Raw genomic sequence first — 26,267 nt, 5'->3', positions numbered from 1 at the left:
TTTATGATATTGTCTTTATCTATATGGCTATCTTTAATCCAATCCTATATGTCTTAATTGCTGTAGCTTCATAGGAAGTTTTGAAATCACAACTTCCAACTTTGTTCTTCTTTTTCAAAATTGTTTTGGCTATTTTATATCCTTTCCATTTCTATAAAAATTTGAGAATCTGCTTGTCAATTTCTACCAAAATAAAAAGCCTGCTAGGATTTCGATTGAGATTGCATGGAATGTATAGGTCAGTTTGGAAGAACTGACACTTTAACAATACCTATTCTTCCAATCCATGAACAAGGTGTGTGTGTGTGTGTGTATACACATACACATTGTGTATATACATATATAGCTCTTCTTTAATTTCATTATTTAATATCATGTCATATTCAGCATCCAGGCTTTTCGTAAGTAGATTTTTATAGATTTATTAGATTATTCTATGTAAACTTTCATGTCGTCTGCAAATGAAGACTATCTCACTTCTTTCTTTCCAATATATAGGTCTTTGACTTATTTTCCTTGCCCTACTTCACTGGCTAGGATGCCCAATATAGTAGAAAAAGTAGCAGTGGACATTTTTGCTTTGTTTCTGATCTTAGAAGAGCTTAATCTTTACTCAGTAAGTATGATATTGGTTATAGGTTTTAAAAGATTATCTTAATCAGGTTGAAGAAGTTCCCTTACATTCCTGTAAAATTTTTTACCATGAATAAATGTATATTATTAAATCCAAATGCTTTTTATGAATCCGTAGAGATGATAATATAGTTTTTCCTCCTTATCCTCTCTTTTAATGTATTAAATTACATTGACATTAATGGTTAGATAAATGTTATACTAACCTTGCCTTCTTGGAATGAACCCTGGCTAGTCATGATGCATTATCCTTTTTATAATATACATTGCTGGATTTAATTTGCTAACATTTTGTTGAAATTTTTTGCCTCCGTGTTCATGACAGACATTGGTCCATACCTTTGTTTTCATGTCTTGCCTTTTTCCTGGTTTTAGTATCAGGGCAGTACTAGCCTTGAAAATGAAGCCAAATTTTTGGAAGAGTTGTGTGTCGAATTGGTATCATTCCTTAAAGGTTTGGTAGGCTGTAACATTTAACATGGCATTTATTAAATATTTTAGGATACATTATTAGCATGCAGAAAAAGAAAATGTAAAACTAGAAATTAACATTCCCATAAAAGATAGTCTCCTAGCTAATATCTCCTAAAGCCTCGTCCTATAGCCAAGTTGTAGAGAACAGCCCACCTTTGACCAATCAGGAGAGTGGGGAAAAGATTACAAAAAGACACAAAGAAACTTTTGAGAATAATGTATATGTTCTTTATCTTGATTGTGACAATGGTTTTATGAGTGAACACTTATTTTAAGGCTAATCAAATTGTACTTTTTAAAACATGCAGTTTATTTTATGTTAATTATACCTCAAAAGACCTGTTAAAAGATAATAACTAATATTTATTGAACACCTATTTTTTCCAGCACGCTACTAAACAATGTATATGTATTTGCTCATTTAAAATTCTGATATCCCTTTTTGGACAATACATGACTATTACTATTAACGTGAGGAACAATATTAATTATGATGAGGAATAATATTAATTATGAGGAAATTGAGGTTCAGGAAAGCTAAGTAAGTTGCTCAAGGTCATATAGTTAATAAGTTAAAAACCTAAAACATAAAGTTCAATCAACCTTATATCAGAGTTGCTCAAGGTCATATAGTTAATAAGTTAAAAAGCCAAAACGTAAAGTTCTATCAACCTTATATCAAAGTCATACTTTTAATACTGTGCTTGAGACCACCATAAAGAATAGAATAAAATGTCCTGAATGGGATTGCCTAGGTTTTCTTCTAGGATTTTTATGGTTTTAGGTCTAACATTTAAGTCTTTAATCCATCTTGAATTAATGTTTGTGTACAGTATAAGGAATGGATCCAGTTTCAGCTTTCTACATATGGCTAGCCAGCTTTTACACCACCATTTATTAGTAGGGAATCCTTTCCGCATTGCTTGTTTTTGTCAGGTTTGTCAAAGATCAGATGGTTGTAGATGTGTGGTGTTATTTCTCAGGCCTCTGTTCTGTTCCATTGGTCTATATCTCTGTTTTGATACCAGTACCATGCTGTTTTGGTCACTGTAGCCTTGTAGTATAGTTTGAAGTCAGGTAGCATGATGCCTGCAGCTTTGTTCTTTCTGCTTAGAATTGTCTTGGCAAGGCAGGCTCTTTTTTGGTTCCATATGAACTTTAACGCAGTTTTTTCCAATTCTGTGAAGAAAGTTATTGGTAGCTTGATGGGGATGGCATTGAATCTATAAATTACCTTGGGCAGTATGGCCATTTTCACGATATTGATTCTTCCTAACCATGAGCATGGAATGTTCTTCCATTTGTTTGTGTCCTCCTTTATTTCACTGAGCAGAGATTTGTAGTTCTCCTTGAAGAGGTCCTTCGCTTCCCTTGTAAGTTGGATTCCTAGGTATTTGATTCTCTTTGTAGCAATTGAGAATGGGAGTTCACTCATGATTTGGCTCTCTGTCCATTATTTGTGTATAGGAATGCTTGTGATTTTTGCACATCAATTTTGTATCCTGAGACTTTGCTAAAGTTACCTATCAGCTTAAGGAGATTTTGGGCTGAGATGATGGGGTTTTCTAAATATACAATCATGTCATCTGCAAACAGACAATTTAACTTTCTCTTTTCCTAATTGAATACCCTTTATTTCTTTCTCTTGCCAGATTGCCCTGGCCAGAACTTCCAACACTATGTTGAGTAGGAGTGGTGAGAGAGGGCATCCCTGTCTTGTGCCAGTTTTCAAAGGGAATGCTTCCAGTTTTTGCCCATTCAGTATGATATTGACTGTGGATTTGTCATAAATAGCTCTTATTATTTTGAGATATATTTCATCAATACCTAGTTTATTGAGAGTTTTTAGCATGAAGGGCTGTTGAATTTTGTCAAAGGCCTTTTCTGCATCTATTGCGATAATCATGTGGTTTTTGTCATTGGTTTTGTTTATGTGATGGATTACGTTTATTGATTTGTGTATGTTGAACCAGGCTTGCATCCCAGGGATGAAGCCAACTTGATCGTGGTGGATAAGCTTTTTGATGTGCTGCTGGATTCGTTTTGCCAGTATTATATTGAGGATTTTTGCATCGATGTTCATCAGGTATATTGGTCTAAAATTCTCTTTTTTTGTTGTATCTCTGCCAGGCTTTGGTATCAGGATGATGCTGGCTTCATCATAAAATGAGTTAGGGAGGATTCCCTCTTTTTCTATTGACTGGAATTGTTTCAGAAGGAATGGTACCAGCTCCTCTTTGTACCTTTGGTAGAATTCGGCTGTGAATCCATCTGGTCCTGGACTTTTTTTTTTTATTGGTAGGCTATTGATTATTGCCTCAACTTCAGAGCCTGTTATTGGTCTAGTCAGAGATTCAACTTCTTCCTGGTTTAGTCTTCAGAAGGTGTATGTGTCCAGGAATTTATCCATTTCTTCTAGATTTTCTAGTTTATTTGCGTAGAGGTGTTGATAGTATTCTCTGATGGTAGTTTGTATTTCTGTGGGATCAGTGGTGATATCTCCTTTATCATTTTTTATTGCGTCTATTTGATTCTTCTCTCTTTTCTTCTTTATTAGTCTTGCTAGCGATCTATCAATTTTGTTGATCTTTTCAAAAAACCAGCTCGTGGATTCACTGATTTTTTTTGAAGGGTTTTTTGTGTCTCTATCTCCTTCAATTCTGCTCCGATCTTACTTATTTCTTGCCTTCTGTTAGCTTTCGAATGTGTTTGCTCTTGCTTCTCTAGTTCTTTTAATTGTGATGTTAGGGTGTTGATTTTAGATCTTTCCTGCATTCTCTTGTGGGCATTTAGTGCTACGAATTTCCCTCTACACACTGGTTTAAATGTGTCCCAGAGATTCTGGTACATTGTGTCTTTGTTCTCATTGGTTTAAAAGAACATCTTTATTTCTGCCTTCCTTTCGTTATTTACCCAGCAGTCATTCAGGAGCACGTTGTTTAATTTCCATATAGTTGTGCGGTTTTAAGTGAGTTCCTTAATCCTGAGTTCTAATTTGATTGCACTGTGCTCTGAGAGACACTTTGTTGTGATTCTGTTCTTTTACATTTGCTGAGGAGTGCTTTACTTCCAATTATGTGGTCAATTTTGGAATAAGTGCGATGTGGTGCTTGGAAGAATGTATATTCTGTTGATTTTGAGTGGAGAGTTCTGTAGATGTCTATTAAGTCCGCTTGGTGCAGAGCTGAGTTTAAGTCCTGGATATCCTTGTTAACCTTCTGTCTCACCAATCTGTCTACTATTGACAGTGGGGTGTTAAAATCTCCCATCATTATTGTGTGGGTGTCTAAGTCTCTTTGTAGGTCTCTAAGGACTTGTTTTATGAATCTGGGTGCTCAGGCAAGGACTTCATGACTAAATCACCAACAGCAATGGCAACAAAAGCCAAAATTGGCAGATGGGATCTAATTAAATTAAAGGGCTTCTGCACAGCAAAAGAAACTACCATCAGTGTGAACAGGCAACCTACAGAATGGGAGAAAAATTTTGCAATCTACCCATCTGACAAAGGGCTCATATCCAGAATCTACAAAGAACTTAAACAAATTTACAAGAAAAAAAAACAAACAACACCATCAAAAAGTGGGCAAAGGATGTGAACAGACACTTCTCAAAAGAAGACATTTATGCAGCCAACAGACACATGAAAAAATGCTTATTATCACTGGTCATCAGAGAAATGCAAATCAAAACCACAGTGAGATACCATCTCACACCAGTTAGAATGGCGATCATTAAAAAATCAGGAAACAACAGATGCTGGAGAGGATGTGGAAAAATAGGAATGTTTTCCACTGTTGGTGGGAGTGTAAACTAGTTCAACCATTGTGGAAACAGTGTGGCAATTCCTCAAGGATCTAGAACTAGAAATATCATTTGACCTAGCAATCCCATTACTGGGTATATACCCAAAGGATTATAAATCATGCTACTATAAAGACATATGCACACGTATGTTTATTGTAGCACTATTCACAATAGCAAAGACTCAGAACCAACCCAAATGTCCATCAATGATAGACTGGATTAAGAAAATGTGGCACATATACACCATAGAATACTATGCAGCCATAAAAAAAGCATGAATTCATGTCCTCTGCAGGGACATAGATGAAGCTGGAAACCATCATTCTCAGCAAACTATCACAAGGACAGAAAATCCAACACCACATGTTCTCACTCATAGATGGGAATTGAACAATGAGAACACTTGGACACAGAGCGGGGAACATCACACACCAGGGCCTGTCATGGGGTAGGGGGCTGGGGGAGGGATAGCATTAGGAGAGGTACTTAATGTGAATGATGAGTTAATGGGTGCAGCAAACCAACATGGCACATACATACCTATGTAACAAACCTGCACGTTGTGCACATGTACCCTAGAACTTAAAGTATAATTTTAACAAAAGAATGGAATAAAATGTAATGATAGACTTCAACCTGTGAGTTTTTCAGTGAAAATGGCTAATGAGGAATGCTCTCTTAAGAGTGATATCCCAGATTTAACACAACAGATACAGTTTCCTTGTCCAGTCTTTTTAAAGGACTCCGTATTTATTTTACCCACCTTATATTTATTTAACACTTGAGTATTTTTTTTCAGTTCAGTTTAAAGTTGCAAAGAGTACTGTTGCTATCCATTTCAAGAAACTCATGGATGTTATAGGGATTATATGATGTATTATTCAAGATCCCAGCAAGAATCATACAGTGCATTCAAACAGAAGAACAGAGGGGAGGTTATTAATAATAACACTTACAAAAGAATGGGTAAGTTAGTGAAAACCAATAAGGAATGGTAAAGCCTGCAGGGACAAAAGGAGGAAGCAATTTCTGTAATGCAGAGGAAATAAGTTGAACTGAAAGGGATACCCCACCGATGAAGAGGGGTAAATACCACTACCAGACTCTCCAGTTTCCAGTCAGTGCCTCCCATTGGGTGGGCAATATTAAGGCTTCTAATTCATGAACAAAGAATGTCTTTCCATTTGTTTATATTTTTCTTAATTTATTTCAATGATGTTTTGTATTTTCTGAAAATTAGTTTTTTACTTCTTTCGTTAAATTTATTTCTAAGTATTTAAATCTTTTTGATGCTATTGTAAATTAAATTGTTTTCTTGATTTCATTTCCATTTCATTGTCATTTAAATCAGAAAGGAGAAAAAATACAAAAATAAAAGATAAGTTTATGCCGTCTTTATATTTATACTGTATTTTATATTTGTCTGTATAATTTCCTTCTCAGTGCTTTCTGTTTTTTAACTTTGGTTTAAGTTCAGGGGTACAAGTGCAGGTTTGTTACATAGGTAAACTTGTGTCATCGGGTTTTGTTGTACAGATTATTTCATCACCCAGGTATTCAGCCTAGTACCCATTAGTTGTTTTTCCTGATCCTCTCCCTCTTCCCACCCTTCACCCTCTGAAAGGCCCCAGTATCTCTTGTTCCCCTCTATGTGTCCATGTGTTCTTATCATTTAGCTCTCACTTATAAGTGATAACATGCAACATTTGCTTTTCTATTCCTGTGTTAGTTTGCTAAGGAAAATGGCCTCCGGCTCCACCCATGTCCCTGCAAAGGTCATAATCTTGTTCTTTTTATAGCTGCATAGTATTCCATGGTATATTTGTACCACATATTCCTTATTCAGTCTATCATTGATGGACATTTAGATTGATTCCCTGTCTTTGCTACTGTGAATAGTCCTGCAATGAACATATGCATGTATGTCTTTATAATAGAATGGTTTATATTTTTTGGGGTATATACACAGTATTGGGATTGCTGAGTAAAATGGTATTTCTGTCTTTAGGTCTCTGAGGAATCACCACACTGTTTTCCACAATGGCTGGACTAATTTACACTCCCACCAACAGTGTATAAGTGTTCCTTTTCCTCCACAACCTTGCCAGCATCTGTTATTTTTTGACTTTTTAACAGTAGCTGTTCTGACTAGTGTGTGATGGTATCTCATTGTGGTTTTGATTTGTATTTCTCTAATGATTAGTAATGATGAGCTTTTTTCATATGATTGTTGGCTGCATGTGTGTCTTCTTTTGAAGAAAACGTGTCTGTTCATGCCCTTTGCCCACTTTTTTATGTGGTTGTTTGTTTCTTGTAAATTTGTTTAAGTTCCTTTTAGATGCTGGATATTAGACCTTTGTCAGATGTATAGTTTGCAAAAAAATTCTCTTTTACTGTAAGTTGTCTGTTTACTCTGTTGATAGTTTCTTTTGCTGTGCAGAAGCTCTTTAGTTTAATTAGATCCCACTTGTCAGTTTTTGCTTTCATTGCAAATGCTTTTGGCATCTTCATCATGAAATCTTTGCCCATGCCTATGTCCTAAGTGGCATAGCTAGGTTGTCTTCCAGGGTTTTTAAAATAGTTTTGGAATTTACATTTAAGTCTTTAATCTATCTTGAGTTAATTTTTATATATACTATGAGGAAGGGTTCCAGTTTCAATCTTCTGCTTATGTCTAGCCAGTTATCCCAGCACCATTTATTGAATAGGGAATCCTTTCCCTATTGTCTTTATCAGTGTTGTCGAAGATCAGATAGTTGTAGGTGCACAGTCTTATTTCTGGGTTCATTATTCTTTTCCATTGTTCTATGTCTCTGTTCTTGTGCCAGTACCACACTGTTTTGATTACTGTAGCCCTGTATTATAGCTCAAAGTTGGGTAGCGTGCTGCCTCCAGCTTTGTTCTTTTTGCTTAGGATTGTCTTGATTATTTGAGCTCTTTTTTGGTTCCATATGAATTTTAAAATAGTTTTTGCTAGTTCTGGGAAGAATGTGAATGGTAGTTTAATAGGGATAGCATTAAATCTATAAATTGCTTTGGGCAGTATGGCCATTTTCAGGATATTGATTCTTCCTATCCATGAGGATGGAATGTTTTTCCATTTGTTTGTGTCATCTCTGATTTATTTGAGCAGTGGTTTTAGTTCTCCTTGTAGAGATCTTTCACCTCCCTAGTTAGCAGAATTCCTAGGTATTTTATTCTTTTTGCGACAGTTGTGAATGGGAGTAGATTTCTGTTTTGGCTGTTGGCTTGACTGTTGTTGGTATATAGGAATGCTAGTAGTTTTGGCACATTGATTTTGTATCCTGAGACTTTGCTAAAGTTGTTTATCAGTTTAAGAAGATTTTGGGCTGAGACTGTGGGATTTTCTAGATATAAGATCATATCATCTGCAAACAGGGATAGTTTGACTTCCTGTCTTCCTATTTGAATGCCCTTTCTTTCTTTCTCTTGCCTGATTGCCTTGGCCAGAACTTCCAGTGCTATGTTGAATAGGAGTAGTGAGAGAGGGCATCCTTTTCTTATGCCGGTTTTCAAGGGGAATGCTTCCAGCTTTTGCCCATTCAGTACGATGTTGGCTGTGGGTTTATCATACATGGCTCTTGTTATTTTGAGGTATGTTCCTTCAGCACCTATTGAGAGTTGTTAACATGAAGAGATGTTGAATTTTATCAAAAGTCTTTTTTTCATCTATTGAGATAATCATGCAGCTTTTTTTCTTTAGTCCTGTTTATGTGATGAATCACATTTATTGATTTGCATATGTTGAACCAACTTTGCATCCCGAGGATGAAGCCTACTTCATCGTGGTGGATAAGCTTTTTGATGTGCTCGTGGATTCAGTTTACCAGCATTTTTTTGAGGATTTTTGCATCAATGTTCATCAAGGACATTGGCCTAAAGTTTTCTTTTTTACTGTATCTCTGCCACGTTTTGGTATCAGGGTGATGCTGGCCTCATAGAATCAGTTAGGGAAAAGTCCCTCCTTTGCAATTTTTTGGAATAGTTTCAGTAGGAATGATACCAGCTCTTCTTTGTACATCTGGTAGAATTCAGCTGTGACTCCATCTGGCCCTGGGCTTTTTTTGGTTGGTAGGCTATTTATTACTGCATCAATTTCAGAACTCATTATTGGCCTCTTCAATGATTCTAATTCTTCTTGGTTTAGTGTTGGGAGAGTGTATGTGACCAGTAATTTATCCATTTCTTCTAGATTTTCTGGTTTATGTGCATAGAGGTGTTTATCATATTCTCTAATAGTTGTTTGTATTTCTACGGGGTCAGTGGTAATATCCCCCTTATCATTTCTGATTGTGTTTATTTGAATATTCTCTCTTTTCTTCTTTATTATTCTGGCTAATGGTTTATCTATTGTATTATTTTTTTCAACAACCTTACTCCTGGATTAATTGATCTTTTGAATGGTTTTCCATGTCTCTACTTCCTTAAGTAAAGCTCTGATTTTGGTTATTTCTTGTCTTCTGCTAGCTTTGAGATTTGTTTGCTCTTGGTTCTCTAGTTCTTTTTGTTGTGATGTTAGGTTGTTAACTTGAGATCTAACTTTTCGATGGGGGCACTAAGTGCTGTAAATTTCCGTCTTAACACTGCCTGAACTGTGTCCCAGAGATTCTGGTACATTGTATTTTTGTTCTCATTAGTTTCAAAGAACTTCTTGATTTCCGCCTTATTTTAATTATTTACCCAAATGCCATTCAGGAGCATGTTATTCAATTTCCATGTAATTATATGGTTTTGAGTGAATCTCTTAGTCTTGAGTTCTAATTTGATTGCAACGTGGTCCAAGAGATTGTTTGATATGATTTCAGTTCTGCATTTGCTAAGGAGTGTTTTACTTCCAATTATGTGACCGATTTTAGAGTAAGTCCCATGTGGCAATTAGAAAAATGTATATTCTGTTGTTTTGGTGTGGAGAGTTCCAGTGTTCCAGTGTTGAGTTCTGGTCGTCTTTGTTAATTTTCTGTCTTAATAATCTGTCTTATATTGTCAGTGGGGTGTTAAAGTCTCCCACTGTTACTGTGTGGAAGTCAAAGTCTCTTTGAAGGTCTCTAAGAACTTGCTTTATGAATCTGAGTGCTCCTGTGTTGGGTGCATGTATATTTGGGATAGTTAGACCTTCTTGCTGAATTGAACCCTTTACCATTATGTAATGTCCTTGGTTTTTCTTGTTGTGGTTGTTCTTTGTTGGTTTAAAGTCTGTTTTGCCAGAGACTAAGATTGCAACTTCTGCTTTTTCCTGTTTTCCATTTGTTTGGTAGCTTTTCCTCCATCCCTTTATTTCGAGTCTATATGTGTCATTGCTCAATGTTTCATCTTTCTTCATGTGAATTTGTATTACTATCTAGTGTCCTTTCATTTCAACCTGAAGGAGTCTTGTTTATGTTTATTGTAGAGTAGGTATAGTATCAAAATTTTTGTTTATCTGGCAGTATCTTAATTTCCTCTTTATTTTTGAAGTGTCATTTTGTTAGATAGAGAAATTCTTGACAGTCTTTTTTGTTCATCACTTTGATTATGTCATACCACTTCCTTTTGGCCTCTTTGATTTTTGGTGAAAATGTTAATCTTTTTGAGGATGCTTTGAATGTGATGAGTCTTTTCTCTCTTGCTATCTTTAACATTGTCTCTATGTCTTTGGCTTCTAATGGTTTGATTATGATGTATCTAGGTGTGGCTGTCCTTGAGTTTATTCTACTTAACGCTCATTGAGCCTATGGATACATACTTAAATTGGGGAATATTTTGGCCATTATTTCTTCATATAGCCTTTCTATACCTCTCTTCTTGTCCTGGGACTCCTATTATTTATATGTTGGTACACTTGACAGTGTTACAAGGATCACTGCACTCTTCGCTTTTCTTCATATTTTTTTCACTCTTCATACTGGATAATCTCGATTGATCTGTCTTTATGTTTGCTGATTCTTTCCTCTGCCTGCTCAAATCTGCTGTAGAGTATACTTTTCATTTCAATTAATGTACTTTTAAATTTTAGAATCTCTATTTGGTTCTTGATTTGTTTCATAATTTCTATCTCTTTATTATATTTTCTATTTGGCAAGACATCATTCTCACAGTTTTCTTTAGTTCTTTGGGTATGGTTTAATTCTTTGAACATATTTAAAATAGCTAATTTAAAAGTCTTTGTGTAGCAAGTCCAGCATTTGGGCTTCTGCAGGAATCATTTCTATTGACTGCTTTATTTCCTCAGTATGGGACATAATTTTTGTTTCTGTGCATGCTTCATGCATAGTTTTCTTGAAAACTAAGCATTTTGTTAATGATGTAGCAACTCTGGAAACTACCCCTCCTCCCCAGTGTTCATTGTTGTTTAATGATTTTTCAGAATTAAATTTGTAAAACCTGTATTTTTTTTGTTATATGTGGCCACTGAAGTCACTACTTGGTTAACTTAGTGGTGAGTTAATGATTGAACAGAATTTCCTTAAATGCCTAGAACTGATAAGCATCCTAGTTTTTGCTGAAGAGCTCTGCATGTGTGTGTTGAGGCACACCTTCAGTACTCAGCCAGGCAGCTGAAAATACCACCCTAGTCTTCACTTCCTGCTTGCAGAGCCATGAAGTCAGAGAGAGATGAGATTTTAGGGTGTTCTCAGGTCTTTTCTGAGCATGCTCCCAGCCCTGTAGTCTGTTAGATTCTCAGGAAAATGACAGAGTTTTTCAAAGCCCTCTATGGACATCTAATTCCCCATCTAACATAGTTAAATTATTGTTAAACAATTACTAATCTTTGTTTTTGGGGGAAAAAAAAACCCAGCAACAACAACAACAAAAAAAAAAAAAAAAAAAAAAAATGGAAGAAAAGGCTGTTAGCCCTCGGTAGGCTCTAAGTCAGAGTGAATAAAGATAAGCCTTGCAAGTAGGGTTTTCTAGAAAACCCCCAAATAATGACAGTTCTCTGGAAGTGGTGTTTTAAAGGAGCTACAACCCCATTCTGCCCCCTTCCAGTGGCTGACAGGTTACTGTTTGTTTGTTTTTTAGTTTTACTTTATGTTCTGGGATACATGTGCAGAATATGCAGGTTTGTTACATAGGTATACATGTGCCATGGTGGTTTGCTGCACCTATCAACTCATCATCTAAGTTTTAAGCCCCGCATGCTTTAGGTGTTTGTCCTAATGCTCTCCCTCCCCTTGGCCACACCCACCAACAGACCCCCGTGTGTGATGCTCCCCTCCCTGTGTCCATGTGTTCTCATTGTTCAACCCCTTATGAGTGAGAACATGCAGTGTTTGGTTATATGTTCCTGTGTTAGTTTGCTGAGAATGATGACTTCCAGCTTCATCCATGTCCCTGCAAAGGACATGTTTTATGGCTGCATAGTATTCCATGGTGTATATGTGCCACATTTTCTTTATCCAGCCTATCATTGATGGGCATTTGGGTTGGTTCCAAGTCTCTGCTATTGTAAATAGTGCTACAATAAACATACATGTGCATGTGTCTTTATCGTAGAATGATTTACAATCCTTTGGATATATACCCAGTAATGGGATTGCTGGGTTAAATGATATTTCTGGTTGTAGACCCTTGAGGAATCACCACACTGTCTTCCACAACAGTTGAACGAATTTACACTCCCACCAACAGTGTAAAAGCGTTCCTATTTTTCCACATCCTCTCCAGTATCTGTTGTTTCAGGACTTTCTAATAATTGCCATCCTAAATGGCATGAGATGGTATGTCACTGTGGTTTTGATTTGCATTTCTCTAATGACCAGTGATGATAATCTTTTTTTTCATATGTTTTTTGGCCACATAAATGTCTTCTTTTAAGAAGTGTCTGTTCATATCCTTTGCCCACTTTTTGATGGGGTTGTTTGTACTTTTAAATTTTAGAATCTCTATTTGGTTCTTGATTTGTTTCATAATTTCTATCTCTTTATTGTATTTTCTATTTGGCAAGACATCATTCTCATAATTTTCTTTGTTTCTTTGGGTATGGTTTAGTTCTTTGAACATATTTAAAATAGCTAATTTAAAAGTCTTTGTGTAGTAAGTCCAGCATTTGGGATTCTGCAGGAATCATTTCTATTGACTGCTTTATTTCCTCAGTATGGGACATAATTTTTGTTTCTGTGCATGGTTCACACATAGTTTTCTTGAAAATTAAGCATTTTGTTAATGATGTAGCAACTCTGGTAGTCTTGTAAATTTATTTAAGTTCCTTGTAGATTCTGGATATTAGACCTTTGTCAGAGAGGCAGATTGCACATATTTTCCCCCAATCTCTAGGTTGCTGCTTCACTCTGATGATAGTTTCTTTTACTGTGCAGAAGCTTTTAAGTTTGATTAGCTCCCATTTGTCAATTTTGGCTTTTCTTGCAATTGCTTTTGGTGTTTTAGTCATGAAGTCTTTTCCCATGCCTATGTCCTGAATGGTATTGCCTAGATTTTCTTCTAGGGTGTTTTATGGTTTTGGGTTTCACATTTAAGTCTTTAATCAATCTTGAGTTAATTTTTGTATAAGATGTAATGAAGGGATCCAGTTTCTGTTTTCTGCATATGACTGGCCAGTTTCCCCAGCACTATTTACTAAATAGGAAATCCTTTCCACATTGCTTGTTTTTGTCAGGTTTGTTGAAAATCAGATGGTTGTAAATGTGTGGTGTTATTCTGAGGTCTCTGTTCTGTTCCATCGTTCCATATATCTGTTCTGGTACCAGTACCATGCTGTTTTGGTTACTGTAGCCTTGTAGTATAGTCTGAAGTCAGATAGCATGATACCTCTTAGGATTGTCTTGGCTATATGGGCTCTTTTTTGGTTCTAGATGAAATTTAAATAAGTTTTTTGTAATTCTGCCAAGGAAGTCAATGGTAGCTTGATGGGACAGGCCACTGCTCTTACCATGAATGTAAACTATTGGTTTCCAAGACTGCCACAGACCTGGAGAATATAGGAACAGGGCAAGTTAGAATGCCACAAAGCTTGCTGTTCTTACTAAATTCAGCCATTTTTCTTGAATAAAGACATCCTGGATTGCTGCAAGCCTTTGGTTAACTTCCCAGATCCCGAAAAAGTTAATTTTAGCCATTTTTCTATGGTTCTCTTTGCTTTTATAGAGAAAAGGACTTTTGGAGGTCCTTTCTCTGCCATTCCCATTGACATACTATTTTTTTTTTTTAATTTTCAATCTTTATGTGAAATGTTTATTTAGGTGTACCATTTGTAAATGGCTTTTTAGGAATTCCAGTTGGAGAGTCTTTGTCTTTTATTAGGAAAAGTAAACTTTTGAATATGTTGTGAGCACAGATATATTCAACCTATAGTTTTGGTTCTGGAATGGCAGGCCCAAATGAATTCTGATACTGTTACCTACAATCTCTGTGACTTTTGGCACCTTATTTAAATTCCCTGAGTTTATTTCATCATTATGAAAAGACAATATTAGGACATTAACCTTATGACTTCATTTTACATTTTCTGTTTATTATATTTTTTATTTTTTAATTTTTAAATTATTTTAGATTAATCTTTATTCTACCCTTCCCTCTAATAGTTTGAAGTTTCTACTTCCTATATCTGTTTTATTATATGTTACTACAAACAAACATATGGAAGTCTCTACCTGAGTACATAAAATTAATTTCAAGACATTATTTTAAACAAGCAATAAAACTATTTAAATTGTTATGATATACTTTGATGTCTCCATTTTGAGAAAAATACTTAATGTAATAATTTCTACTCTTTATTTAGTGGATACTATGCACAAAACAGAATAGGTACCTTTCATTTGTTGATTAATTTTCACAACTCTAGAAAAAAAGGGTTTTGATAAATGTCTTTTGATAAATAATGAAATAAATTCATAGAATTTAAATAAGATTCCCAAAGTCACATAGATTGCAGGTAACAATATCAAGATTCCAGTTGGGCCTGCCAAATTCCAAAACTAAAGCTACACTGATTCTCAAATGTTTGTCTCTTTCCATAAGGGTAAAAATTTAAGAGTACAATTTGTTGGGAGGGGCATATTTGTAATAAGAAATAACAGAAAGTTGTCTTTCTAACCATCTTATCTGACAAAATTTTAAATATAGAGTAGAAAAAGAAAACATAATGATAGATGAAGCTAGAAGAGTGGAAACAGCTACAGAATAGCCTGGAAGGAAGGGACAGCTGGGGGAGGATGAGAAGGAAGTCCGAGAGACAGAGAAAGTCAACCTATGTTGACTGAAGGGAACAGATGGGAGATGAGCAAAGACAAAAGGGGCCATGTGGGTAGGTGTCATCAGTTAGAGGGCAAGTAGCTGGAATTTGATCAATAGACAAGAATTTATTTACTGGACTTCTGGGCATTGTGGGAGATACAAAAGAATGTAGAGTTATTTTGGGAACAATAATGATGTAGAGAAAACAGATGGCTTGAACTGGGGCATTAATGCTGAAGGAAAAAGCTAGAGACAGAAGGCAGAAAGAAGGAGGTTAAGGCAATCCCCATGTGAGCCAGCTTGCATATGAATCTGGAATCTTTGTGGGAATGGAAAAAAATAAGTTAGAGAAAACCCTCTATTTGCTATTGAATCAAAGGTAAAGGATTTGTATATGGAAGAAAAAAGATGCCAAATCACCTCCCTTTCCATTTCTACTTTTGAGAAGGTTATTAAAGTTTTATGAAAACACGCACATACATATACATTACAGACAATGCATTGCATCATCCTTCCAAATGTAAATATGTCCATTTAGCTAAAACTGGGGAGGGCCTCCTGGACATCACTAAGACTGACTAAGTAGGATCACCTTAAAAGGATCTAGGAAGTATTTTTGTCTCGAAGGAAATTGCAGACAAAACTTAAAAGGTGCCTCTGCAAAAGAAACTATCGTCAGAGTGAACAGACAACCTACAGAATGGGCAAAATATTTGCAAACTATGCATCTGAAAAGGTCTAATATCCAGCATCTACAAGGAACTTGAACAAATTTACAGGAAAAAATAACCCCATGAAAAAGTGGGCAAAAGACATGAACAGACTCTTCTCAAAAGAAAATATACATGTGGCCAATAAACATGCAAAAAAGCTCAACATCACTGATCATTAGATAAAATCCACGATGAGATACCATCTCACACCAGTCAGAATGGCTATTACTAAAAAATCAAAAAACAACAGATTCTGGCCAGATTGTGGAGAAAACAAAACACTTTTACACTGTTGGTGGGAGTGTAAATTAGTTCAACGATTGTGGAAGACAGCATGGTGATTCCTCAAATACCTAAAGGCAGAAATATCATTTGACCCAGCAATCCCAATACTGGGTATACACCCAAAGGAATACAAACCGTTCTATTATAAAGATACATGTATGCATATGTTCACTGCAGCACTATTCACAATAGCAAAGACACAGAATCAACCCAAATGCCCATCAATGATAGACTGCATAAAGAACATATGGTTTATATACACCATGGAATACTATGTAGCCATAAAAAAAAAATGGGATATGTTCTTTGTAGGGACATGGATGAAGCTGGAAGCTATTATCCTCAGCAAACTAATGCAGGAACAGAAAACCAAATATTACACGTTCTCACTTTTAAGTGGGAGCTGAATGATGAGAACACATGGACACATGGTGAGAAACAACACATACTGGGTCCTGTCAGAGGTTGCGGGCTGGGAGGAGGGAGAGCATCAGCAGGAATAGCTAATGAATGCTAGGCTTAATACCTAGGTATAGGGATAATCTGTGCAGCAAACCACCATAGCATACATTTACCTATGTAACAAACCTACATATCCTGCACATGTAGCCATGAACTTAAAAGCTGGAAATCAAAAAAAAAAGAAAACAAACAAACAAACAAAAAGCCTGAGGACATTTAACAATGTAATGAAAATGAATCTCCATTTCTTAAAGTCAAAGTGAATCAAAGTTAGTTTGTGCTTGCAGACATGGAATCCAGTTCAAAGGCATGAAGATGAAATTAACTTTCTGGGTAGTGCTCTAGTATATTAAATATAATAGAATCTCGTATGTGCACTCATTTATTCTAAATTATCTATTGAATGCCTACAACAACAAAAATATTAGATACTATGAGTCTTCCTATATACTAGGCTCCTAAATATTTAAAGTGATAGGAATTTACACTGATTTGATCTTTGTAAATTATATAAATGTACTAAATTATCACATATACCCCAAAATGTGTATATTTATTATGTACTAATTTTAAAAATTAAATTTAAAACATTTGAGGGGAAGTGGTGAGAAGGCAGTGACATGCTCCAGAGAGTGCTGGGCCCGGTGCATCAGAGGCTGTACCAGGGAGACACTTTGCACAGAATTACCTTGACTAGTTATTTCATTCATTCCTTTGTTCATCCAATACATACACACCTGCCAAGCAGCCACAGCCTTGATAGCATCAAAATTTCAAGATCAATACCCAGAGTAATTGTGCGTGGCTTTTGAATGGCATGGCTGATCTGGAAACTGACTTCAGGTGTGACATTGGTGGGGATGTTGTTAGAGATTTCTGAAACAACAGTCAAGTACTAATTGAAGAATGCCAGTAGTGAGTGCTTTGGTGGACCTCATCCAGGGTATCTGAGGTGAGCAGGGATGGGCCTATGGGTACAAATTCCCCAAGCTTCTGAGTACTGGGATAGTTCACCAAACCTCAGATGGACAGAGGACAGATGCAAGTTAACTGCTACCTCCAGAAATTGGGGCTATGCAGAAGTTAACTTGTGTCTGTCCATCTGAGACAGAGCCACACTTTCTTATATACCCAACAGAAACCAGCATCTAGGGGGATGTAAGTAGAAAACTCCCAAGAGGAATTGAACAGACCCCCTAGGTTACAGAGAGACACTTCCTCACTTGGGATAGAGAAGTAAAGACTTGAGTCAAGGTTCAATCATATATATGTCTGTATGTAAATGAATATGTTTATATAGTAAATGGAGGTTGTCATTTCATTCCTGCCACCAATTAGCTCTGTGGCCATGAATAAGCTGCTTCCTTCCTCTGGGTTTCAGCTTTCTCATTTAAAACATTAAAAAGTGGGGTCTGATAATCTCTAAGGTCCCTACCAGCTATAATATTGTATTGGGATTCCAGATACTGACTGGAGATGATAAAATTATATGTCAACTTACAATTTGTGGTGTAAAAGATATAACATCAGACTTTCCTCTTCTTAGGAATTGTTGTGTGAAAATGACCCAACAAATGCAAAATTTACATCTCTGTCAGTCAAAAAAGCATAGTGCTCCCTCATCTCCCAACGCAGCCAAACGCCTGTACAGGAACCTCTCTGAGAAACTGAAGGGGAGCCACTCTTCCTTCGATGAGGCCTATTTTAGGACAAGAACTGATCGGCTGAGTCTCAGGAAGACCTCAGTGGTAACGAAACCATTTTTATTCTTGTGTCAGTTTGATTTATTCAGTTATGTTTGGGTTTAAGTATCTTCTAAGATGATTTACGTTTATTTCAGAAGTTGATGCTTGCAATTTTATAAATGCTGGAATAGAGTCAGGTAAGGCAGTAACTGCACATAATGTTTTTAGACAAAGCTTGAGTGATTGTGAGCTGTTTCCTTCTTTTTGTTTCTTTTTCTTCTTCCTTAATTTTTATTTCACTACTACATCAAAAAATAAATAAACCTCAAAAACTAGCAGCTTGACAAATATGAAGTCTCAGGTTAAATGGGCTTTCTGAGAGTTCCAGTGTTCATTCAAATAATAATATTTCTGATTTCTTATGTATACCACACATTCTTTCCAAAGCCATTCAAAATAGAATCCAAAGAATGCACATGTATTATATGATAGACAAAGAAAGAGAGAGAAGAGGAAGGAAGGAAAGTAAAGGAAAAATGTAAAATAAAGAAAAAAAAACACAAAACACACACACACAAAAGAAAACTAGGAAAAGAAAATATTGGATATAAGAATAAAAATAGATATATCAAAAAATCTAGGCAAATATAGTACCTGTACCTGAAATTTATCATTACATTCATCTCTGAGTTCCCAGAAAGTCAAAGCAGAAAAAGAAACACAATTGTTTATAGCATCCCATCTGTTGATAGCTAAAAATGTCTCAGTCCATCAGGAGAAATGAATATTCACCTGTTGCTGAGTCCTCTGGACCTTGTAGATGTCATAGTGAGTTATGTAATAGAGAATGGCATAAATAGTGGAACTGATGATGTTACAGACATTCACATATAATAGTTTCTTAGAATGGCCCTCAGTAAAAGCTGAGAGCATAATATTAACATGCTCAGCAAGGGGATTTTTGCAGGGAGTAATGGCACCATTTGTTTGCTCTTAAAACAGAAATGAGTCCTAGCCTTTCCAGATAGAAGCATGCCAAAGTTTGCCAACAAAAGCTTGGAGGAGGAAATGACTTAAGAGTGAGAGTAAATATGGCACATGAGAAATTAGGAATACTAAGAGCCAAAAACAAATACATGACTGTGGATGGAGTGGCACTTTAATTTTGAACTCATTTGTTTTCTACTATGTTTTCTAATTTCAAACTCATCTTTTTGGAGGACTTGGCTGTGGTTAAATTGGGGCCTAAGCATCAGAGGCTCTTCAGTTTAGCAGATTGTGGATAAAACACTTTACCATTCAGCAGATTGTCTTGCAGCAAAGAAAACTGCATACCAAAATAGCTTTATTCCCTGGGTCCCCATTGTCAAAACAAGCATTTGCATAATAGCTTTGTATTTTCCTCAAATTTCAATTTTGTGTTGTATACTCAGCTAAAGCTGACCTGCAGCCTTTGATAGGGAGAATTGATTTTTAATGAGACTAAAAATAAAACCTGACCACCTGAACATTTGGTCACTGGAGATCTTCCACATGTTCATCAGGTGATTCCTATGCACGTCAAAACCAGTGGTATTTCAACTCTTTTAAAGACCAACCAACTCTTGGTGAAGATGCCAGATAGATGTGTAAATAATACGTGTGTTGGTCTTCTCCCACATGCTAAGAAATACGTACCTAAAAGAATTTTGGAGTTCTTCTCTTTTGTTTACTACTAATCCTTTGAAAGAACTTTTCAAAGGAACCATATTTTCTTAAGTGATTTTTTTCTGTAAGTGAACTGTATTCCATAAATATTCAACTCTAGTCCCATGAGGCCCAAAACCAATTTGCCATCCAGTCACTGAAACCCTCCCTGAACACTAACACTTGGACCCCTCATCTCGGAGCTCAGAAACTATCAGCCTGCAGGCAGCGTGGAGCTAGTAGATATTTGGAAATATGGAAGTAACGTGTAACATGTATATTTTAGGAAGATTATTCTTGTATCAGTATAGAACGAGAACTGGGGGAGCCCAAGACTAGCAGCAGGCAGGTCATTGCCATGGTCCAGACACAAGATGGCAATGTAGAGGCTGGGGATGAGGAGGGAGGGAGTGAGTTTGAGGAAAAACAGAGCAAGTGTACTGTCAATTCCAAGCTAGCCATAACGGCTACCTTAACATTATCTATGCCAGCATTTCTCAAACTGTGCTCTGTAGAACATCATTCCAGGAATAGTCAAAGCAAATGCAATAAAATACATGTTAAAATTATTAAAGACCCTGAGGAAGCCTGCAGGGAAATAATGGGCTACACTTGCTTTAATTTAATGTTTATCAAATTGATTTGACCACATGCTATTTTCTTCATAGAACATCTCTTAATTATTTTTTTTTTTCTTCCATGAGATGGAGTCTCCCTCTGTTGCCCAGGCTGGAGTTCAGTGGCACGATCTCAGCTGACTGCAATCTCTGCCTCCTGGGTTCAAATGATTCTCCTGCCTCAGCCTCTGGAGTAGCTGGGATTACAGGCACCCAACACCACATTCGGCTAATTTTTGTATTTTTAGTAGAGATGGAGTTTTGCTATGTTGGCTAGGCAGGTTTCAAACTCCTCGCCTCAGGTGATCTGCCCACCTCGGCCTCCCAGAGTTCTGGGATTACAGGCGTGAGCCACCACGCCCAGCCAAATGAACTATTGGAGTACTTTTCAGAAGACTGCTTTGGGGAAAGCTGAGGTTAGCTCTTATCTACAGCCTAGCCAGGCTATCCTATATTCTCTCAGTGCATCTATTCAATGTCCATTAGAAATGATGGAGAGGAAGTCCAACAGAGTGTTTACTTTGGAGACCTTGGGATAAATTGTAGTTATACCACTTATAAGTCCACTTATAAGTGGACATGCAGTCCCTGAAACAGTCTCTAAACTTCAAAAGAGCTAAACTACAAAGACACACTGGTTTAAGAAATTGTGTTAATGTACCTTTGCTCCTCTCTAGAATTTCCAGGGCAATGAAGCCATGTTTGAGGCAGTCGAACAGCAGGACATGGATGCTGTGCAGATCCTCCTGTGTCAGTATACACCAGAAGAACTCGACCTTAACACACCTAACAGCGAGGGCTTGACACCCCTGGATATTGCCATCATGACCAACAATGTGCCCATTGCGAGGATTCTTCTGAGGACAGGGGCCCAAGAAAGTCCACACTGTAAGTAACCTGAGAATAAACACATGTACTGGTAAAGACAGATTCCAGCCTTATGCCACCATTCTGAAAGTCACCATCAGCCGTTGCTGACTTTCAGACAGGAATGATTAACTAAGCATAGATTCTGATAGCCCTTGGATGTTTTCATGGACTTTTCATGCAAATAGTGACAGCACTTATTGGTCTAAGCATCAAGTTCCTTTCTAAATAGAATATGCTGAGTGGTATTGAAAAGGAACCCCCAAAGAACTTCTAAGAATTTTATCACAAGCTTAAAATTATGTGAGATACTCTAAGTAAGGATACAAAATAGGAGATATACATAGGAGAATGAGCATTTGCGTATTTCTGTTTTGTATCCACAGTCAATGCAGTGGCTTCATTTATTCATTCATTCATTTAATAAACACCGAGTGCGGGACACTGTTCTAGGTGCTAGGAATGTAACAGCGAACAAGACAAAAATCCCTATTCTCACAGAAATTACATGCTTGTTGGGAAGACTTCCAATGAGCAAGTAAATAGATAAAATACAAACTCAAATAGTGATAAATGCTATGAAAACAATAAAATGGATGAGTGGCTAGAGATTGATAGGGAAGGGACTATTTTAAACCCATCACCCTGAAATGGGTTGGTACCCATTGACCAATCTCTCACAATCCCGACCCCTCAGTTGTCGGTAATCACTGTAATTTCTGCTTCTATGATATCAACTTTTTAAAAAATTCCACATGTAAATGAGGTCACGGCATATTTATCTTTCTTTGCTTGGCTTATACAACATGTTCTTTATCTATTCATCTGTTGATAGACACTTAAGTTGATTCCATATCTTAGCTATTGTGAATAGTGCCATAATAAACATGGGGATGCATATATCTCTTCAACATACTGATTTCATTTCCTTTGGACGTATACCCAGTAGTGGGATTGCTGCATTGCATGGTAGTTCTATTTTAAATTTTGACAATTAGGTAGGAGGAATGTCTGCTGTTTACTGTACAGTAGGGTGATGTTGGAATGTTTAACAGTTAGGTATTGTATATTGCAAAGTAGCTAGAAGAGAGGCTTTTGAATGTTCTCACCACAAAGAAATGATAAATGCATGAGGTGATGGATACACTAAATACCCTAATTTAATGATTATACAACATAAATGTATATGAAAACATCAAGTTGTACCCCATAAATATGGGCAGTTACAATATGTCAATTAAAAAATGAATGCATAAATAGGGTTGGGCAAGAAAAGCCTCTCTGATGTGGTGATATTTGAGTTGAATTCTAGCTGATATGAAGGAATGAGCTATGAGAAGACGTAGGGGTTAGATTCTCAGCAGAGTGAATGGCAAATAGACAGATGCTGAGGAAGGCAGGAATAAGACTGACATATTGGAAGAACAAAAAAAGTCAATGGGGCCAAAGCAAAGTAGCAAGAGGGAAAATGATGATTGAGGGAGAAGTCACAGGGACCAGATTATGCAGGACCCTGAGGCCATGGTCAGTGTTCAACTTGAATTGTGGAGAGTATGATGAGAAGGCAGTGGAGCAATTTAGGAAGATAAATGACATATTCTGATTTACATTAGAAGATCACTACAGTGCTCTATGGAAAAGAGACAGTGGCGAGGCAATTGTGAAATTGAGAAGACCAGTTACAAGGTCATTTTAGTGGTCCAGGAGACAGACTGGATGCTTGGACTAACAACACAGTGATGTTGAGTAGCGTCAGAATTCTGGAGAGAGAGAGAGAGAGAGATTTATTTAGACAGAGTCTCACTCTGTCGCCCAGGCTGGATTGCAGCGGTGCAATCTCAGCTCACTGCAAGCTCCGCCTCCTGGGTTCACACCATTCTCCTGCCTCAGCCTCCCCTGCCACCACGCCCAGCTAATTTTTTTGTATTTTTAGTAGAGACGAGGTTTCACCACGTTAGCCAGGATGGTCTCGACCTCCTGACCTCATGATCCGCTCGCCTTGGCCTCCCAAAGTGCTGGGATTACAGACATGAGCCACCGCACCTGGCCCTGGATATATTTTTAACAGCTTTATTGAGATACAACTCACATACCATAAAATTTACCCATTTAAAGTATGTAATTCAATGGTTTTTAGTATATGCACAGAGTTTTGCAGCCATCACCACCGTCAATTTTAGAACTTCATCACCCTGAAAAGAAACATCATACCATTTAACTATTATCACTCCCCAACCTCCCCAACTCTTCTCAGTTCTTGACAACCATGAACCTAACTTCTGTTTCTATAGATTTACCTGTTCTAGACATTTCATGTAACAGAATTATATAATATATGGTCTTTTGTGACTGGCTTCTTTCTGGATGTGTTTTGAAGTAGCACTGATAGTACTTGGGGAAGAAAGCTGCACTGGGGCCAATGGCAGACCCCACCCAGGAGTGGATGGGATAATATCATGCAGCACTCACCCTGTGTCAGGCACTTTTCTGAGCACTTTCCATGTATTGACTCCTTTAATCCTCACGGCAACATTATGAAGTAGGCACTCACATTCCCTTTAGTGAAAACTCTCTGACCCATTGACCACAATGGCTGTGAGCCACTGTTTTTATGTTTCCTAAAAGAAAAAAGTAAACTCATCAAACTGTTAGTTTCACTAATACTGATTCACTTACTTCCAAGTGGTGAGACCCAGAAGGCTGAAAGAGAAGCAAGCAAATATATAATTAGAGGTCACATCTCTGCTCCTAAATTTCATAAATCACCACTACCCAAAGACTAGGTACAGAAGCAGATCCTTGTATCAGAAAATTTCTTACTTTAAAAATGCTAAGCTCACCACATCCATATCAGAGACAGTGAAGACTTGGATTCAGTAGAATTTCAGCTCTTCAAAAGAGCTCTGTAGTCAAAGTGCTGCCCCTTTTTAGTGGAACTGTAGGATTTGGAAGGATGATAAATGAGGATGGAAGAAATTGAAATGGCATCTTTGCTGCCTTCTGATTTATTCTGCAACAACGTCTGTCCCAAAGATCCAGGGAGAGAAGGGTGGAGAGACAATCAGAGGGTCTGAACATGGAGAATGCAGACTGAGCTCCATTCTACAGGAACAAGGAGACCATTCATCCAGATGTTGCCATGGCCATCCTGCACTGGGCTGGATGAAACATTAGTCCTACTTACTTACCTGCGACACTACAAAGAACTCTGCTTTTTCTGTGAAAACAGTAAGACTGCCTACCTCCCAAAGCCCCCTGTGCATAATTAAACCTCTATAAAAGAACTCAAGTACTAAATATCTAGTTAAACCAAAAGCAAATTTGTTTAAGAGATCCGTGGTTTTCCTCCTCATTCTCTCTGGGACGATAACCATGTTACCACCACAAAGTTGTAAAGGACGAATGATGGGAGATAAACTCAGGTTTCAATCTCCAGGAAACATGACACCTAAATCACCTTGGCTACCTAAGAAGGCAAAGAGATACTACCACATGTAGACTCACATGTGTAAAAATGGCAATGCAATATTGGTTGTGTACCTATCAAGTCTCCACATGCAACGTCTCTGGTTTTCACACCAACTCTGCAGGATAAGGTTATTGACTCCATTTTGAAGATAGGAACTTGTGATTCTGAGAAGTTAACTGACTGTCCCAAGGTCACACATTCAGCAAATGAATAGGGATGCCAGGGACTCAAGCCCAAATCTGTAGGATGCCAACACCTGGAATCTTTCTGCACAAACTCACTGCCTTTCCACATAACCAATGTGGAGGGCTATGGCCTCTGGGCCCCTGCACCTCTCCCTTTCTACTGTTTGCTAAAGTCATATGATGTATTTCTTTGTTCTATTCTGTCCACTAAGGTGTCAGTCCTGTTGGACAGAGGCAGGATAGAAAAACATAGTGTTTTCAGGCATGTTTAATTCACTTTATATATCAAGTACAAAAGAAGCAGAAATGCTTCTGTACATGAGTTTGAGCAAGGCCAAGAGAAAAACCAGTCTGCCCACCAGAACCAGATAAGCAAACACCTGCTGTAAACTGTTCCTCAGAAGCCAAAGAGGCAGGATATATAAGAGAGGAAAAGTAACAATGAGGTCTGAAGCTCTTAGAGTGTTTTACGCCTACAAAAATGCTTTTGTCTACATCATCTCCCTTGATCCTCACAACTGGCTTGTGAGGTAGAAGTTGTTTTCTTCATCTTTATCAATAAAGAAATTGGAATTTTAAAGGTCAAGTAGTTATCCCGACACAACAAAGTTAATAGGTGGTAGAGTCAGAATTTAAACCCAGATCTGTATGAACTGCCTTGGTGTTTGTGAGAAAGCTTTGGCATGCTCACTGTTACACGTTAGATGCTCAATTCCTCCCTGCTTTGGCTTTCCATCTGCTCTTCTTCCAATGACAGTTACATATTTCAAAGCAGAGTGCAGAGTCCAGGGTTTCTAACAAGGTTAATTTTCTTTCTTCTCTTTCTCTGTGTATTCCCTTCTGAAAACTAGCCCAGTATTCTTTTCACTATACCAACTAAGTATCCTCACACAATTCAGAACATCCTCAGTAGCTTTTTCCATTTCTTAACAGGAATCACAGTGACACAGAGGGTTTAGGGACTTAACTCCTAAACCATTGGTCAGGCCTGTCTTCTATGTTTAACCCCTTGATGTCAGAGCCACATGGATGTGTTCTTTGTATGCATAGCTTGAAACTCAACCATGTGTGTTTCCTTACTCATAGAAAAATCTCAGAAGCGGTCCTCTAAACTTGCACACTGCTCTGAAGTTAAATATATGCAGAACCCCAGCCTACTCATTAGATGAATCCACTATCATTATTCAGTG

The 26,267-nt window shown here is 37.2% G+C and overlaps 1 protein-coding gene across 2 annotated transcripts in view; it reads left to right on the top strand.

Moving 5' to 3' along the window:
• Positions 1-26,267, top strand: part of ANKFN1 (ankyrin repeat and fibronectin type III domain containing 1) — a 374,035-nt gene that overhangs the window by 179,684 nt on the left and 168,084 nt on the right. For both annotated transcript variants that reach the window (XM_026456748.1, XM_023204555.1), the window contains 2 exons: positions 18,115-18,316; positions 21,234-21,444. In XM_026456748.1, coding sequence (XP_026312533.1) covers positions 18,131-18,316; positions 21,234-21,444 — 397 coding nt within the window. In that variant the 5' untranslated portion in view covers positions 18,115-18,130. The remainder of the gene's footprint in view (positions 1-18,114; positions 18,317-21,233; positions 21,445-26,267) is intronic.

This window comes from Piliocolobus tephrosceles, chromosome 16 (assembly GCF_002776525.5).
Source record: "Piliocolobus tephrosceles isolate RC106 chromosome 16, ASM277652v3, whole genome shotgun sequence".
Lineage (NCBI taxonomy): Eukaryota > Metazoa > Chordata > Mammalia > Primates > Cercopithecidae > Piliocolobus > Piliocolobus tephrosceles.
This window is presented reverse-complemented; position numbering and strand designations above follow the sequence as displayed.